The 13,720-nt window shown below is 45.2% G+C and overlaps 1 protein-coding gene across 1 annotated transcript in view; it reads right to left on the bottom strand.

Moving 5' to 3' along the window:
- Positions 1 to 13,720, bottom strand: part of LOC118577368 (SEC23 interacting protein) — a 32,714-nt gene that overhangs the window by 17,836 nt on the left and 1,158 nt on the right. Inside the window, 11 exon segments of the mRNA XM_036177532.1 lie at positions 398 to 550; positions 1,212 to 1,330; positions 2,892 to 3,100; positions 4,285 to 4,426; positions 5,169 to 5,258; positions 7,042 to 7,162; positions 10,002 to 10,091; positions 13,216 to 13,247; positions 13,250 to 13,307; positions 13,309 to 13,359; positions 13,361 to 13,412. Of these exon segments, the coding sequence (XP_036033425.1) occupies positions 398 to 550; positions 1,212 to 1,330; positions 2,892 to 3,100; positions 4,285 to 4,426; positions 5,169 to 5,258; positions 7,042 to 7,162; positions 10,002 to 10,091; positions 13,216 to 13,247; positions 13,250 to 13,307; positions 13,309 to 13,359; positions 13,361 to 13,412 (1,117 nt within the window).

Genomic DNA, 13,720 nt, shown 5'->3' with positions numbered 1-13,720 from the left:
AGCCAGAGCTACACAGAGAAACCTGACTCAAAAACCAGGAAAAAATTTATTTTATATGTATGTATTCCTTGGGTGTATATATATGTGCACTATGTGTGTGCTGGTGCCCACAGCAGCCAGAAGAGGGCACTGGATCCTAGAATGGAGTTACAGACAGTTGTGAGCCACAAGGTGGGTGCTGGAAACCAAACCTCAATCCTCTACAAGAGCAGCAAGTGTTCTTAACCACTGAGACAACTCTCTCCTTAGCCCCCTTTCTCTATTTTTAAAACATTTAAATTTTTGGCTTATTGTAGAATAAATTCTGATGTAAGAGTTCTTAAATCATTCTTCAAATTTTAAGCTTACACAAAGGAAGAATAATTTGAAACAAAATGAATCAGGTTGTTATCAGTACCAGAGATTCCATATCCATCTTTTCCTTTTCAAAAGTGCTAATATAATCAAAGAGGCTGAGTGCTTCCAGAGTTCCATGCAAAGTTAGGGGTTCTTCATTTTCAACATCAAGGTCACATGATTCATCTGACATCAGCTTTGACTCTTCGGGTATCTTAATAAAAAGGAGAAGAAAATATTACAAAGCTCAGAAAACTCCCATAAAATATTTTCTGATCTACACAAAATCTAAATGACTTTGCTCTATAAATAAATGTAGTGTTATCACTCTGCCATCCTTCACCTGAATTTTAAGGCATATTCCTTTAGTAAACCACTCACACTTCCATTTCCTATAATAATTCACTTTTAAAGCTGGGCAGTGGTAGTGCACACCTTTGATCCTAGCACTCAGGAGGCAGAGGCAGGCAGATATCAGACCTGGTCTACAAAAGCAAGTTCCTGGACAGCTAGGGCTATTACACAGAGAATCCCTGACAAACAAACAAACAAACAAATAAAAACAATAATTTACTTTTTAAAATCCTAAGCTTTCACATTTACTTTATAATCCATAAGGAAAAAGAATGAGAAACTCTTGTTTTTAGAGAGGGTCTCTTATGATGTTGCCTAGGCTGGCTTTGAACTTACCACCCTCCCATCTCAGCCTCCAAAGCAGCCAGGACAACAGGTGTGCAGCCCAACTCTTCCACTGTTCTTCCGAGCCTCCGAGTATTTTCACAATTAAAAACAGTTACAGCAAACAGTACAGGTTTTGGAGAACAGCTCAGGTCCAGCTCTAAATCTCAACATCAACAGGGTAACTACAAACTTACCTGCTTTTCCTGAAAATTTAGTTGTTTCATAACTCCATTAGAAACAGCCATAGACCCCGGAGACTTAGAGACACTCATATCTTTCTGATTAGACAAGATGTCAAAGAGTATCAAAGAACCTAAGAAAAAGATATATTGTGCTTTATAACGAAGTTACCTACCCCAGGTATTTTTCAACACTAAATAAATCCTCCTGCTTTTTTTTTCAGTCTCTAGCAAATGTCATACATACAAAGATGAGCAGCTGATTAAAATCTGATAATCAGAACCAGCAAGACAGCTTAGTCAGTAAAGGTATTTGCCATATAAGCTTAGCAACCTGACTTTTAGCAACCGGACTTTGATCTCCAGAGCCCATTTGTGTTGGTTCTTAAATTTTTGTCAACTTGCCAGAAGCTAGAGTCATCAGAACACAGGAAACCTCAACTGAGGAAACACCCCCATCAGACCAGCAATGATTCAAGCAGAAAGACCCATCCTGCTCTGGGTGGTGCCACCGCTGGGCAGGTGATCCTGGGGTGTACTGAGCAGGCCAGGGGGAGCAAGTCAGTAAGCAGCTCCTCCACGGTCTCTGCTTCAGTTCCTGCTTCCAGGTTCTTGTGAACTCAGGATGTCCTGCCCTGACTTCCTTCATGATGGACTGCAACTGTAAGCTGAAATAAAACCTCTCCTCCCCAGACTGCCTTTACTCACGGTGTTTATCAAAGCAACAGAAAACAAACTAAGGCACGATGGCAAGGTGAAAGAGAACTGACCCTACAGATACTATAGCACACATGTCCATGTGTACCTGTGTGTCCGTGTGTGTCCATGTGTCCGTGTGTGTCCGTGTGTCCGTGTGTGTCCATGTGTGTCCGTGTGTGTCCATGTGTGTCCGTGTGTGTCCATGTGTGTCCGTGTGTGTCCATGTGTGTCCGTGTGTGTCCATGTGTGTCCATGTGTCCGTGTGTGTCCGTGTGTCCGTGTGTGTCCATGTGTGTCCGTGTGTGTCCCTGTGTGTCCCTGTGTGTCCGTGTGTGTCCATGTGTGTCCATGTGTACCTGTGTGACCGTGTGTGTCCATGTGTACCTGTGTGTCCGTGTGTGTCCATGTGTCCGTGTGTGTCCGTGTGTCCGTGTGTGTCCATGTGTGTCCGTGTGTGTCCCTGTGTGTCCCTGTGTGTCCATGTGTGTCCATGTGTGTCCATGTGTCCGGGTATGTCCATGTGTGTCCGTGTGTGTTCGTGTGTGTATGTGTGTGTGAGTCTTGTATATGCTCTAAGTTTTGCAGCCAGAAAAACACAAAGCAACTTCTGAACAAACCAAACAAGCAAATCTGAAATTGCATGGGACAGCTTTACCTACATCTTTTAGATATAATAATATTCCTTTTTCATCTAACGACAAAATAACATATACAGGCTAACAGCTAGAGAGATGGCTCAGAGGTCGAGTGCATCTGTGCTTCCAGAAGATCTAAGCTTGGTTCCTAGCACCCATATCCAGCAGTTATACAAACACCTCTAACTCCAGCTTCAGGGATGAGATACCCTCTTCTGGCCTGCAAGGGCACCCACATACACCCGACATACATTCAATAGGAACTCTCCCTCTCTCTCCCTCTCCCTCTCTCATTTTTGCAGACAAACACAAAGCAACATGAGGACAAACAAACACAACTGAAATGATGTGACAGCTTTACCTAAACTGTGACCAGCAACGGAGACCTTTCCTTTGAAGTTCGGGTTGCGACTCAGGAAGAGCGAGTGTAGCCGGTTCATCTCCACTCCCACTTTGTCCACGATTGGCTGGCAGTAGGTAGGGCTGTTATAAAACAGAACATCTAGCAGAGTCTCATTAGTAAAGTGCCGGAACCGACCAATACTTGGCAACGTGATTTTCTTGATATTCCTGTTTTAAAAGGAAAAACAAAGTTACTGTCAGTATGTACCTTCAACCTCTGGATTTTCAACAGTTTAGATTGTTTTATTTCTGAAAAAAAAAAAAAAAAAACAACAGTACAAAGGTATAGATTATACATTACAATCAACTTGAAAATGTCACAGGCTAATTTTTACATAGAAAAGCCTACTGGCCCATTTTCTTCTGACTAACTGAAAATCTGGATGCCTGACAAAAAATTGTGGCTGGCAGAGACACAGTTAGAATATGGAAGGAGTTACCTGAAACAAAAACTCTTAAGCATTCACAGAGGAAGCAAGCACCTCACAGCACAGTCCAATATGTGGCCGAACGCTGTCTATAGGTCTAGCTGTTAAAGCACGGTGTCCCAACACATCACAGTAGTCACTAACCGGAAGCTTTTTTTTTTTTTTTGGTTTTTTGAGACAGGGTTTTTCTCTGTAGCTTTGGAGTCTGTCCTGGACTAGCTCTGTAGACCAGGCTGGCCTCGAACTCACAGAGATCCACCTGCCTCCTGAGTGCTGGGATTACAGGCGTGCGCCACCACCGCCCAGCAGAAGCATTTTTTTAACCACATATGGCAGCATAAATATTATCTGGTCCTGTGGTTCTGAAAGGGGAGCATTCAAAACTGAGTGGGGATTTCTGTCCCAGTGCCTGGTAAGTGCTGCTGGCCCTTAGTGGCTTGGCACTAGGAATGTTAAATGGCCTACCATTTAACAGCTTCCTGCATTCCCCACCAAGAAACTACAAATCTAAATCCCAAATCGGTGATTTTTTTGACCCATGGGGGACATTTGGCAAATTCTGGTCACATGTTTGGCTATCATGCGGTTGTTAACTAGACAAGGATGCCGTTGAGCATTCACAACAGGTCCCCTAACCACAGCAGATCAGGAGGGCGTTTTAAAGCCAGCTGCAGAGCCAGAGTGTGTTCACCAAGCCTGGCAATCTGAGTTCAATTTCTAGCACCAAAAATAAATTGTCTAAAATTTCCTAGATCCTCTTAACATATTTATAGTACAACTAGCATTTCATCACATCAGAGCAAGATAGAATTAACATAAAGAACCTTATCTGCTTAAGTTTGAATAACCCAGGTTTGCATTACAGTTTCAATTTGCCTCTAATTTTAACTACTCTGAAAAAACGCAATATTAACATCTACAAACCTGTCAACACCCGTGGCATGCCCACCCAGGGCACTATGCCAGTGAACTGGAAGGAACTCCACTCTGCTGACTTTCCCATCATCTACAGACTTCTTGAAGTGTGTCTGCAGCAACTTGAGAGAAACCACCCTAAAATCATCCACTAAAAAAAAAGGAAAAATCAAGAGGTAACTTATCTTAGCTTGGTAGCTAATTAATTAGCTGAAGTGTGCTGGCATTTTTATAAAGATACATAGATATACACTTTTTTAAATGATGATGAGATAGTAAATGAGGAAACACTCAACTGTTAGGAAGTCCTTTAAGTTTCATTATTTTTGAGGCCTAAAACAATTAGTTTAACCACCTCTATAGTATAAGGCCAGAAGACTGGAATCAAACTCCTCCTCAGCATCAGATTCCAGAATCAACTAATTCTGACAGTAAAGCACTTAACTCAGCTAGCACTGGACAGAGCAGTGGCACACCCACACCCCGAGGTATATTTGTGAGGGACACAACACACGCAATCCCAAGTATCCAGCAAATGCAAACTATTATTGCAGACAAAATGGTCAGTCATTCACAGGTCCGTAAACAGCTTCTCGAGGACTCCCTATGTGTCAGCTCAGTGCACAGGCACTCCATGCTGCTCAAGTGCTCAGGCAGGAAGGCTGTTGGCCAAACAGTGAAATGGTTCTCATAATACCTTGTAATTCCTCAGAATCCAGGATCTTATGCCATAAGAGCAGATCAAACACCAACTAATACTTCCTCCTGACCACAGAAATATCCTCTCCTAACCCCTCAGCCACAAGTGCACGGTTAGGAACTATCGTAAAAACAAATACTAAAGAGCCTCTATCGGTACTCAGATTCTTCTATGAAATGCGACTCGCACTTACCACACTCAATAATGCTTCTAAAGCGCAAGTCACACACAGGTCCAATGCCATGTACCATGAACACCAAGTGGTCAACTTGAGGCATTTCCCCTAGTAAAAATAAACAAATAATAAAAATCATCATCACCATCACCATCATCATCATCATCATCTCTGTCTCTGTCTCTCTCTCTCTCACACACACACACAAAGCTGAGAATGTGGTATTGTTAATTAAATTGCTAAATTCTTGATACCCCTTTTATCATAAATTAGCAAAAGAATTTGGAGGCAGAGGCAGGCGAATCTCTGTGAGTTCAAGGCTAGCCTAGTCTACAGAGTGAGTTCTAGGACAGCCAGGCTGCACAAGAGAAAACCTGTCTCAAAAAACAAAAAACAAAACAAAACAAAAATAAAAAATAAAAAACCTAGCCAAAGAAATCCATTATCCTTCCAAGCAAATATCCCTCTTTGCCCTGTATAAAATTAGAATAATTTGTCTACCTTACCAAATAATGGTAAACTAAATGATAAGGTCAAGGAAACAGGATGTTCTTCACAAACCTATGGACCCACCATAATGTGTAATCTTTTCAGAATTCCACAGGAATGGGATGAAGATGTAGCTCAGTGTGTGCATGAACATGGCCCTGAGCTCAGTCAAACAAAAACAAAAAACCTCCCTTATCTGGCAGCGCACCTTTAATCCTAGCACTCAGGAGACAGAGGCAGGTGGATCTCTGTGCAACTGAGGCCAGTCTGGTCTACACAGTGAGTTCCAGTACAGCCAGTGCTACATGGAGAAACCTTGTCTCAAAGAACAACAACAACAACAACAAAAACCTCTCCAGACAAGCAATCTGCCAATGTGAAACCTTAAAATCTAGGAGGGCCAGACATGGTCCTGCACACCTTCAGTCCCATTACTCTGGAGGCAGAAGCAGGTAGATCTGAGTTGGAGGCTTGCCTGGTCTACATAGCAAGTTCAAAGGCAAGCTGGGCTAGACATGTGACCCTGTCTCCAAACAAGACAAACCAAAACCTGGGAGAGTACAGTTTGAATGAGAGTGGCTGCCACGGACTCACACATTGAAATGTTTAGTCACCAGGAGTGGAGCTACTTAGGAAGGACTGACTGGGAGGTAGGGCTGTGGCGGGGTGAGGGGATGGAGGAGGTAGTGTCACTGAGAGTGGACTCAGAGGTTTCAGAAGCACACACCAGCCCGGTCACTCTCTTTGCCTCTGGAATAGGATCTAAAGCTCTCAGCTATTTCTCCAGCCCCATGCCCGCCTGCCCGCCTGCCATGTTCCCCATCATGACGATAATGGACTAACCCTCTGAAACTGAAAGCAAGCCCCCATAAATAATTCAGAACCTTTTCATATAAGGATAAAAATGAGCTGAACATAGTGTTCACAGCTTTAATCCCAGCACTCAGGAGGCAGAGGCAGGTGGAGCTCTGAATTCCAGGACAATCAGGACTACACAGTGAGACCTGTCTCAAAACAAAAAGGGAGAAATGTAAAGCTGATAGCTCAGTGGTTCAAAGTGCTTGCCATTCTGGAAGAGGACCCAGGTTCGGTTCCCAGCACTACATGGCAGCTCACAACTAACCCTAACTCCTAGAGGATCTGACTTCTTCTGCCCTCTGTAGGCACCAGGCACACACATGGTACATGAATATATATGCAGGCTAAACACTCACACTTGTAAAAATACATAAATCTAAAATTAAAAATAGAACAATAATAAAAAAGATAGAAATGTGACTAACATATATGGCTGAATTCTACGCACTCTGGCAATAATTCTAGTAATTGCTTCTTTTCGTAGTGAACGAAGACACTAACAGAGCAGCCCAAACAGACCTTCTCCTAAGCAAACTAAACATACCATCAGGAATTTCATCGAGGTTGTCGTCAATTCCACGCTTTACAACTCTAGGCCTTGTCTGTCCGTCTTGTGTCGTCCCCCACTCATCTGGCACTGAAGAAGGCTGGAACTGGACAATAACCTTCAAGCCACAAGACAAGGCGCATTAACAAATGATTTCCCACTGTAAGCTAAGCAGTATTTGGGGGGTGGGGTCTCACTACACATCCCCTGACTGGCCTGGAACTTGTTATCTAGACAAAGTTAAACCAGAACCTATAGCCATCCTCCTGCCTCTGCCTCCCATGTGCTGGGATCACAGGCATGAACCGCTAAGCCTACTTCAAACTAATGTGTTTAATATGAACATTTCCGTGCTTCACGGTATAAATGGTTATAAATGAAGTAGGACTATTCCCCAAGCAGATTCTGAAAAGGTCCTGCTACTATAAACTATCAAAACTAAACATATCATTACTTCCAATGCTTATGCTAGAAAATCATACGCGGAAATCAAAAGTAGTATATATTGATTTATTTTCCTGAGTTTGAGTCTCAGCAACTCAAGAATGGGAGGGGATTGTGTGTGTGTGTGTGTGTGTGTGTGTGTGTGTGTGTTGTGTGTGTGTGTGTATAGATACAAGATTTAATAGAATAGACATCACCATTGGATGGGGGTAGGAGTCTGGATGAGGGGGTGGGAATAGATCCTAACTAAGACTCCTAGCAATGGGGGATACAGAATCTGAACCGGCCATCTCCTATAACCAGGCAAGACTTCCAGTGGAGGAACTGGGATACCAGCCCAGCCATAAAACCTTCGATCTGCAATTTGTCCTGCCTACAAGATGTGATGGGGTTAAAGGTGGCATAGAAACTGTAAGAGTGATCAACCAATGACTGGCCCAGCTTGAGACCCATGCCATGAGCATGAGCTAACCCCTGGGGGCCAGGACCCAGAGGCGGGACAGTCCAGAGACCTAGATAGAACCAAACATGACTGAAAAAAAAGAAAAGTCACTGAAACGATTTCTAAGGATATTCGGCTACTCATAGACCGATGCCTGGCCCAACTGCCACCAGAGAGGCCACCCAGCAACTGACAGAAACAAAGACCCACAGCCAAACATTAGGCAGAGCTTGGGGAATCCTGAGGAAATGGGGGAGGAATGACTGTAGGAGCCTGTCTGGTCAAGGGCACCACAAGAAAACCCACAGCATCAACTAACCTGAGCTCACAGGAACTCACAGAGACAAACCTATAACCAGGGGCCCTGCAAGGGACTGACCTAGGCCCGCTGCTTAGATGTTACAGTTGTGTAGCTTGACCTTCTTGTGGGACTCCTAACAGTGGGAGCAGGGACTGTCTCTGACTCTGTTGCCTGCTTTTGAGACCCTTTCCTCCCACTGGATTACCTCATTCAGCCTTAATAGCAGAGGAGGTGCCTAGTCTTACTGCAACTTGATAAACCATGACTGGCTGACAGCCACGGGAGGCCTGCCCTTTTCTGAAGAGAAACAGAGGAAGAGGAGGGGACTGGGGGGAAGAGGGGGCTGGAAGAAGAGGAGGGGACTGGGGGGGGGGGGGCTGGAAGAAGAGGAGAGGACTGGGGGAGGGGAGCTGGAAGAAGAGGAGGGGACTGGGGGGAGGGGGGCTGGAAGAAGAGGAGGGGACTGGGGGGGAGAGGGGGCTGGAAGAAGAGGAGGGGGCTGGGGGGAGGGGGGCTGGAAGAAGAGGAGGGGACTGGGGGGTAGAGGGGGCTGGAAGAAGAGGAGGGGACTGGGGGGAGGGGGGCTGGAAGAAGAGGAGGGGACTGGGGGGTAGAGGGGGCTGGAAGAAGAGGAGGGGACTGGGGGGTAGAGGGGGCTGGAAGAAGAGGAGGGGACTGGGGGGTAGAGGGGGCTGGAAGAAGAGGAGGGGACTGGGGGTAGAGGGGGCTGGAAGAAGAGGAGGGGACTGGGGGGAGGGGGGCTGGAAGAGGAGGAGGGAGGGGAACTCTGCCTGCGACACAAAAACAAAAATAAAGAGGAAAAAATCCACATATAACTTTGACTCTCTAAAAACTTAACTACTTAAAAACAAAAACACAAACAAAAAAAAAAAAAAAAGGAAAAAAATTAAATTTTTCATTGTGGTAATGTCATTGTGGTGGCACATGTCTTTAATTCCAGCACTCCAGAGGCAGAAGCAGGTGGATCTCTGTGAGTTTGAGGCTAGCCTGGTCTACAAAGAGAGTTCCAAGGCAGCTAGGACTGTTACACAGAGAAGCCCGGTCTAAGAAAAGATAAAAATTAAAATTAAAAAAATAAGAATCCCAGCACTCAGGAAGACAGAGGCAGGTCAATCTCTGAGTTCAAGCCCAACCTGGCCTAGCCAGAGCTACACAGAGAAACTCTGTCTCAAAAACACAAAACAAAATAATAATAACAACAACATTTCTACATGCCTATTGGCTTACAAATTGCTTCCCCCAGCTGCTCTCACAACCAAGGGCAGAGCAACAGAGAGCAGACAGCATGCAAAGCCTTGACTATTTTCTCTGGCCCTGTGTAGACTTGGCTTCATCAAACCAAGTAAAAAGATGCACCACACTTCTTCTAAGGTGATTCTCAGTGGGAGTAACATGTCACCAAACAGAAATTTCAAGAGAAAAAGTTGAATTTTCACAATTCATAATTAAATCATTCCAAAATACATTTGCCAAGCCTGTTGGTTTGGGCCTTTAAGACAGCAAAGACAGATAGGTCTCTGTGAGTTTGAAACCAGCCTGTTCTGCATAGTGAGTTCCAGGACAGCAGGGCTACATAGAGACCCCGGCTCAAAAAAATAAATAGATAAAACAGATAAAAAAGAAAACTAAAAGTATACATTTATTACAAAGAAATCCCTGCAAAAGCACTGAAATGAAATGTGATCACACATACAGCAGCACACCCTTTCAAGGGAGCCTCCCCACCACCTCTGACAGCGTCTCCCTCACCTTTGGGTTGTGCATAACGATGGTCTCTCCGCTTGGAAACTCCAATCTGCGGTGCCACTGATTTGTGGTGACAGCTTTTTTATACTCGGCCTGCAGTGACAAAACAACACATAATCCAGTCAGTCAATCTCCCCACATCAAGAGGAGGGGGAGGGGGAGGAGGGGGGAGGGGGAGGAGGAGAGACGGGGGAGGAGGAAGGAGGGCGAGGAAGGGGGAGGAGGGAGGAGGAGGAGGGAGGAGGGGAGGAGGGGAGGAGGGGGAGGAGGAGGGGGAGGAGGAGGAGGGGGAGAGGAGAGGGGAGGAGGAGGGGAGGGGAGGAGAGGGGGGGGAGGAGGAGGAGGGGGGGAGGAGAGAGGAGGGGGAGGAGAGGAGGGGAGGAGAGGGAGAGGGGGGAGGGGGGGAGGAGGGAGGGGGAGGAGGGGGGGGGAGGGGGGGAGAGGAGGAGGGGGAGGAGAGGAGGGGGAGGAGGGGAGGAGGGGGAGGAGGAGGACTCTGCGGCAAAGCAGCTGCAACAGGATGTCCGGCTTACTGGTTACCATACTTTCTATCCTGACATAAATGGCTCCTGTATTTGCTCTCACACTCCTAAGTGACATCTCCACTCCATGGGGAAGATAAATAAAGGAGGTGTAGACAGAGTATCTGTTTCCTAGGGCTGAACAAGCTGAGTGCCATAAAATGAACGTATCGTCTCATAGTTCTTGAGGCTACACTCCAAAAGCAAGTGACAGGCCCCCAATCCCTATGAAACCTGCATAGGACACCCTCCTCACTACACGTGGCTTGCTACAACCAAGGGCACTCCTTGTCCTAAGCCTAACTCCAAACTCTGCCTCTATCAAACCCCAGCAATCTATCTGAACATATCGGTCTTGCTTATTATATATGAAGACACTCACTATAGGGGTTAGGGGCCACCCTACTCAAGTAACCTCATCTTAACTGATTTCATCTGCAACAACCCAGTTCCTCACAAAAGTACTCATGGGTAGTGGGGGTTAATACTTCATCAGTATTTTGGGGTAGAGGGGAAGGAGACTCAGTATATCTCTCAAGGACTCTGAGAAGACAGCTTTGATGCTGAGACTGGGAATGTACACACATGGCATTTAGCTCTACTCCTGAGGGCACTTTTTGTTTAAATGTGTGTGAGTGTTTTGCCTGTGTGTATGTATGTGTACCATGTGCACACTTGATGTCCTCAGAAGTCAAAAGAGGGTGTCAGATGCCCTGGAACTGGAGTTACCAATAGTTATTAGCTGCCATGTAAGTGCTGGAAACCAACCCTGAGACCTCTGGAGGAGCAGCCAGTGCTCTTAACCACTGAGCCACCTCTACAGCAATCTCCCCCCTTTTTTTAGACCAGGCTGGCCTCTCACTCAGAGATCTACTTGCCTCTGCCTCCCAGATGATAGAATTAAAAGTCAATTTTTAATCTCTTTTTCCTAACTTTCCTCCAGGAAGATCACTTGGGAGGGGTGGAAAATAATCTTGCTGTAACCTTGAATTCCTGGGCCAAGCAGCTCATATCACTGTGTCCAGCTTATCTTTTTCTCCTCAAAATACTGGAACTCAAATCCAGGGCCCTTGCACATAATAGGCAGACATTCTACACTCAACTACAAGCCCTAGCCCCCAACAAATATCTTTTATTGGACTTTTTCTACAAACTTTGTAGTTTTCTTGGCATTACAAAAAGTATCATCTATTACAGTTTCAAACTATTGCACAAGAATGCTGCTAATTTACACTGGCAGATTTTACAGTCACTCAAAAAATTTTATATTGGGCTAATGGTACTTCTAAAGGTTCACCTGGTTTTCTTTCTTTCTTTTCTTTTTTTTGGGGGGAGGGGATGTTTCAAGACAGGGTTTCTCTGTGTAGTTTTGGTGCCTGTCCTGGATCTCAATCTGTAGACAAGGCTGGCCTCGAACTCACAGAGATCCATCTGGCTCTGCCTCCCAAGTGCTGGGAGCCACCACTGCCCGGCTGTTTCACCTGGTTTTCTACAGAGACAATAGTGTCATTACCAAATAAACTGACACCTCTGTTCTTTGTCCTGGTACTCAGATGAGACAGGGTCATCTACACAATAGAGTCATATGTATCACCTGTCTCTCACTTCCCACCCTCCTTTGCCTCTTCCAATGCTGTGAAAGCCTGGCCTCATGCTGATGGGCAGGACTTGGATAGTTCTCCAGCCTGGAGCCCAGTTAAAAGAAAGTGCTTACTCTGCTTTCCAATGCTCATATTTAAACACTGTACTTTTAGCTTCAGAGTAATAAGCCCGAAACATTTGACTTTGGGATATTATAACTACAGTAGGACCCTACCTGAAAGTACCAACAATTATAATATATCTTTAGTTACTTGCTTGTTTAGATTCAAAATTAAGCTCTAGGAATTAGCACCCTTTACATAGTTTCCCCTTATTCAACTGACTAAAATTATACTTCAAGGGCCATCCAGTGGGCAAAGGCACTTGCTGCCCAAGCCTAAAGACCTGAGTCTAATCCCAGGACCCACGTGGTGGAAGGAAGAGAACCAACTCCAGCATGTTCTCTGAGCTCCGGTCACACACCACAATTGAGAAAACACACCACAATGAGCACACACACACAAATAAATGCCATAAAAACTGTTTCAAAAATTATGCTTTAAGAGCTTGTTTTTGGCCAGGTGGTAGTGGCCCACACCTTTAGTCCCAGTACTCGGGAGGCAGAGGCAGGCAGATCTCTATGAGTTTTGAAGCCCAGCCTGGTCTACAGACCAAGTTCCAGGACAGGCTCCAAACCTATACAGAGAAACCCTGTCTGAAAAACAAAAACAAAAAGAAAAAAATAGAAGAGAGTGTGTGTCTTTATAGACCGGTTTTGGCTCTGCCCAGGCAGTCTAGCCTCAAACTCACGAATGCTGAGATCATAGTCATTGCTGCCATGCCTGGTTTCCACCTAAATTTGTCTGAAGGCTCGATATGAGCACCTCAGGAGATGTGGAGTGCCCCAACTGCATACAGTCTTGACACTGGGTGTTCTGCACTCAGCACTTTCTGAATGATGAGACCACTTTAAAGACGATCTCTTTTGTGACCAGGATCAAGACAGGCCACCGTGTCAATAAAGCCATCTCCACTGTGAGTGGTGTCACAGAAGCCTCCTACATACATGCCTGCGTTTTACTAAAAAAAAGTATAAAGAAGTAAAACATTCATACCTCCAGTTTTTCACTGAACTCCTCTGTATAGGAATGAATCTACTATCTGTGTCCCCTTTGTAAAACCAAGTACAGCGTCTCACTTCAGCCGCGCTCCTCTTCCCAATACACAGACTTCCTCATGCGGTCATAGAGGTAAACATCCATAGCGCCCTCCATCCGTGCCTAGAACCACACTTTCAGGATCTGGCTGCCCACTAGGAACCAAAGAGGGACATTTCCCCCTAATGTTACCAGGAACATTTGAAGATGCAAATAACATTAACAATAACATCCATGATGTTACTAGTCAAATGAAAACACAAGATAATCCGTATTACTCAAAATTATGGCATATATTATTTTGTTTGTTATTTATTTATTTTTTGAGGCAGAGTCTCACTCTGTAGCCCAGGCTGGCCTCAACCTCCCAGAAGTCCTCCTGCTCCAGCCTCCTATGTATCGAGATCACAGGGGTGAGCTGCCATGCAGCATGACTCCTCTCGAGCAGAAAGAAAGAGCCAGG

This window comes from Onychomys torridus, chromosome 1 (genome assembly GCF_903995425.1).
Source record: "Onychomys torridus chromosome 1, mOncTor1.1, whole genome shotgun sequence".
Lineage (NCBI taxonomy): Eukaryota > Metazoa > Chordata > Mammalia > Rodentia > Cricetidae > Onychomys > Onychomys torridus.
This window is presented reverse-complemented; position numbering and strand designations above follow the sequence as displayed.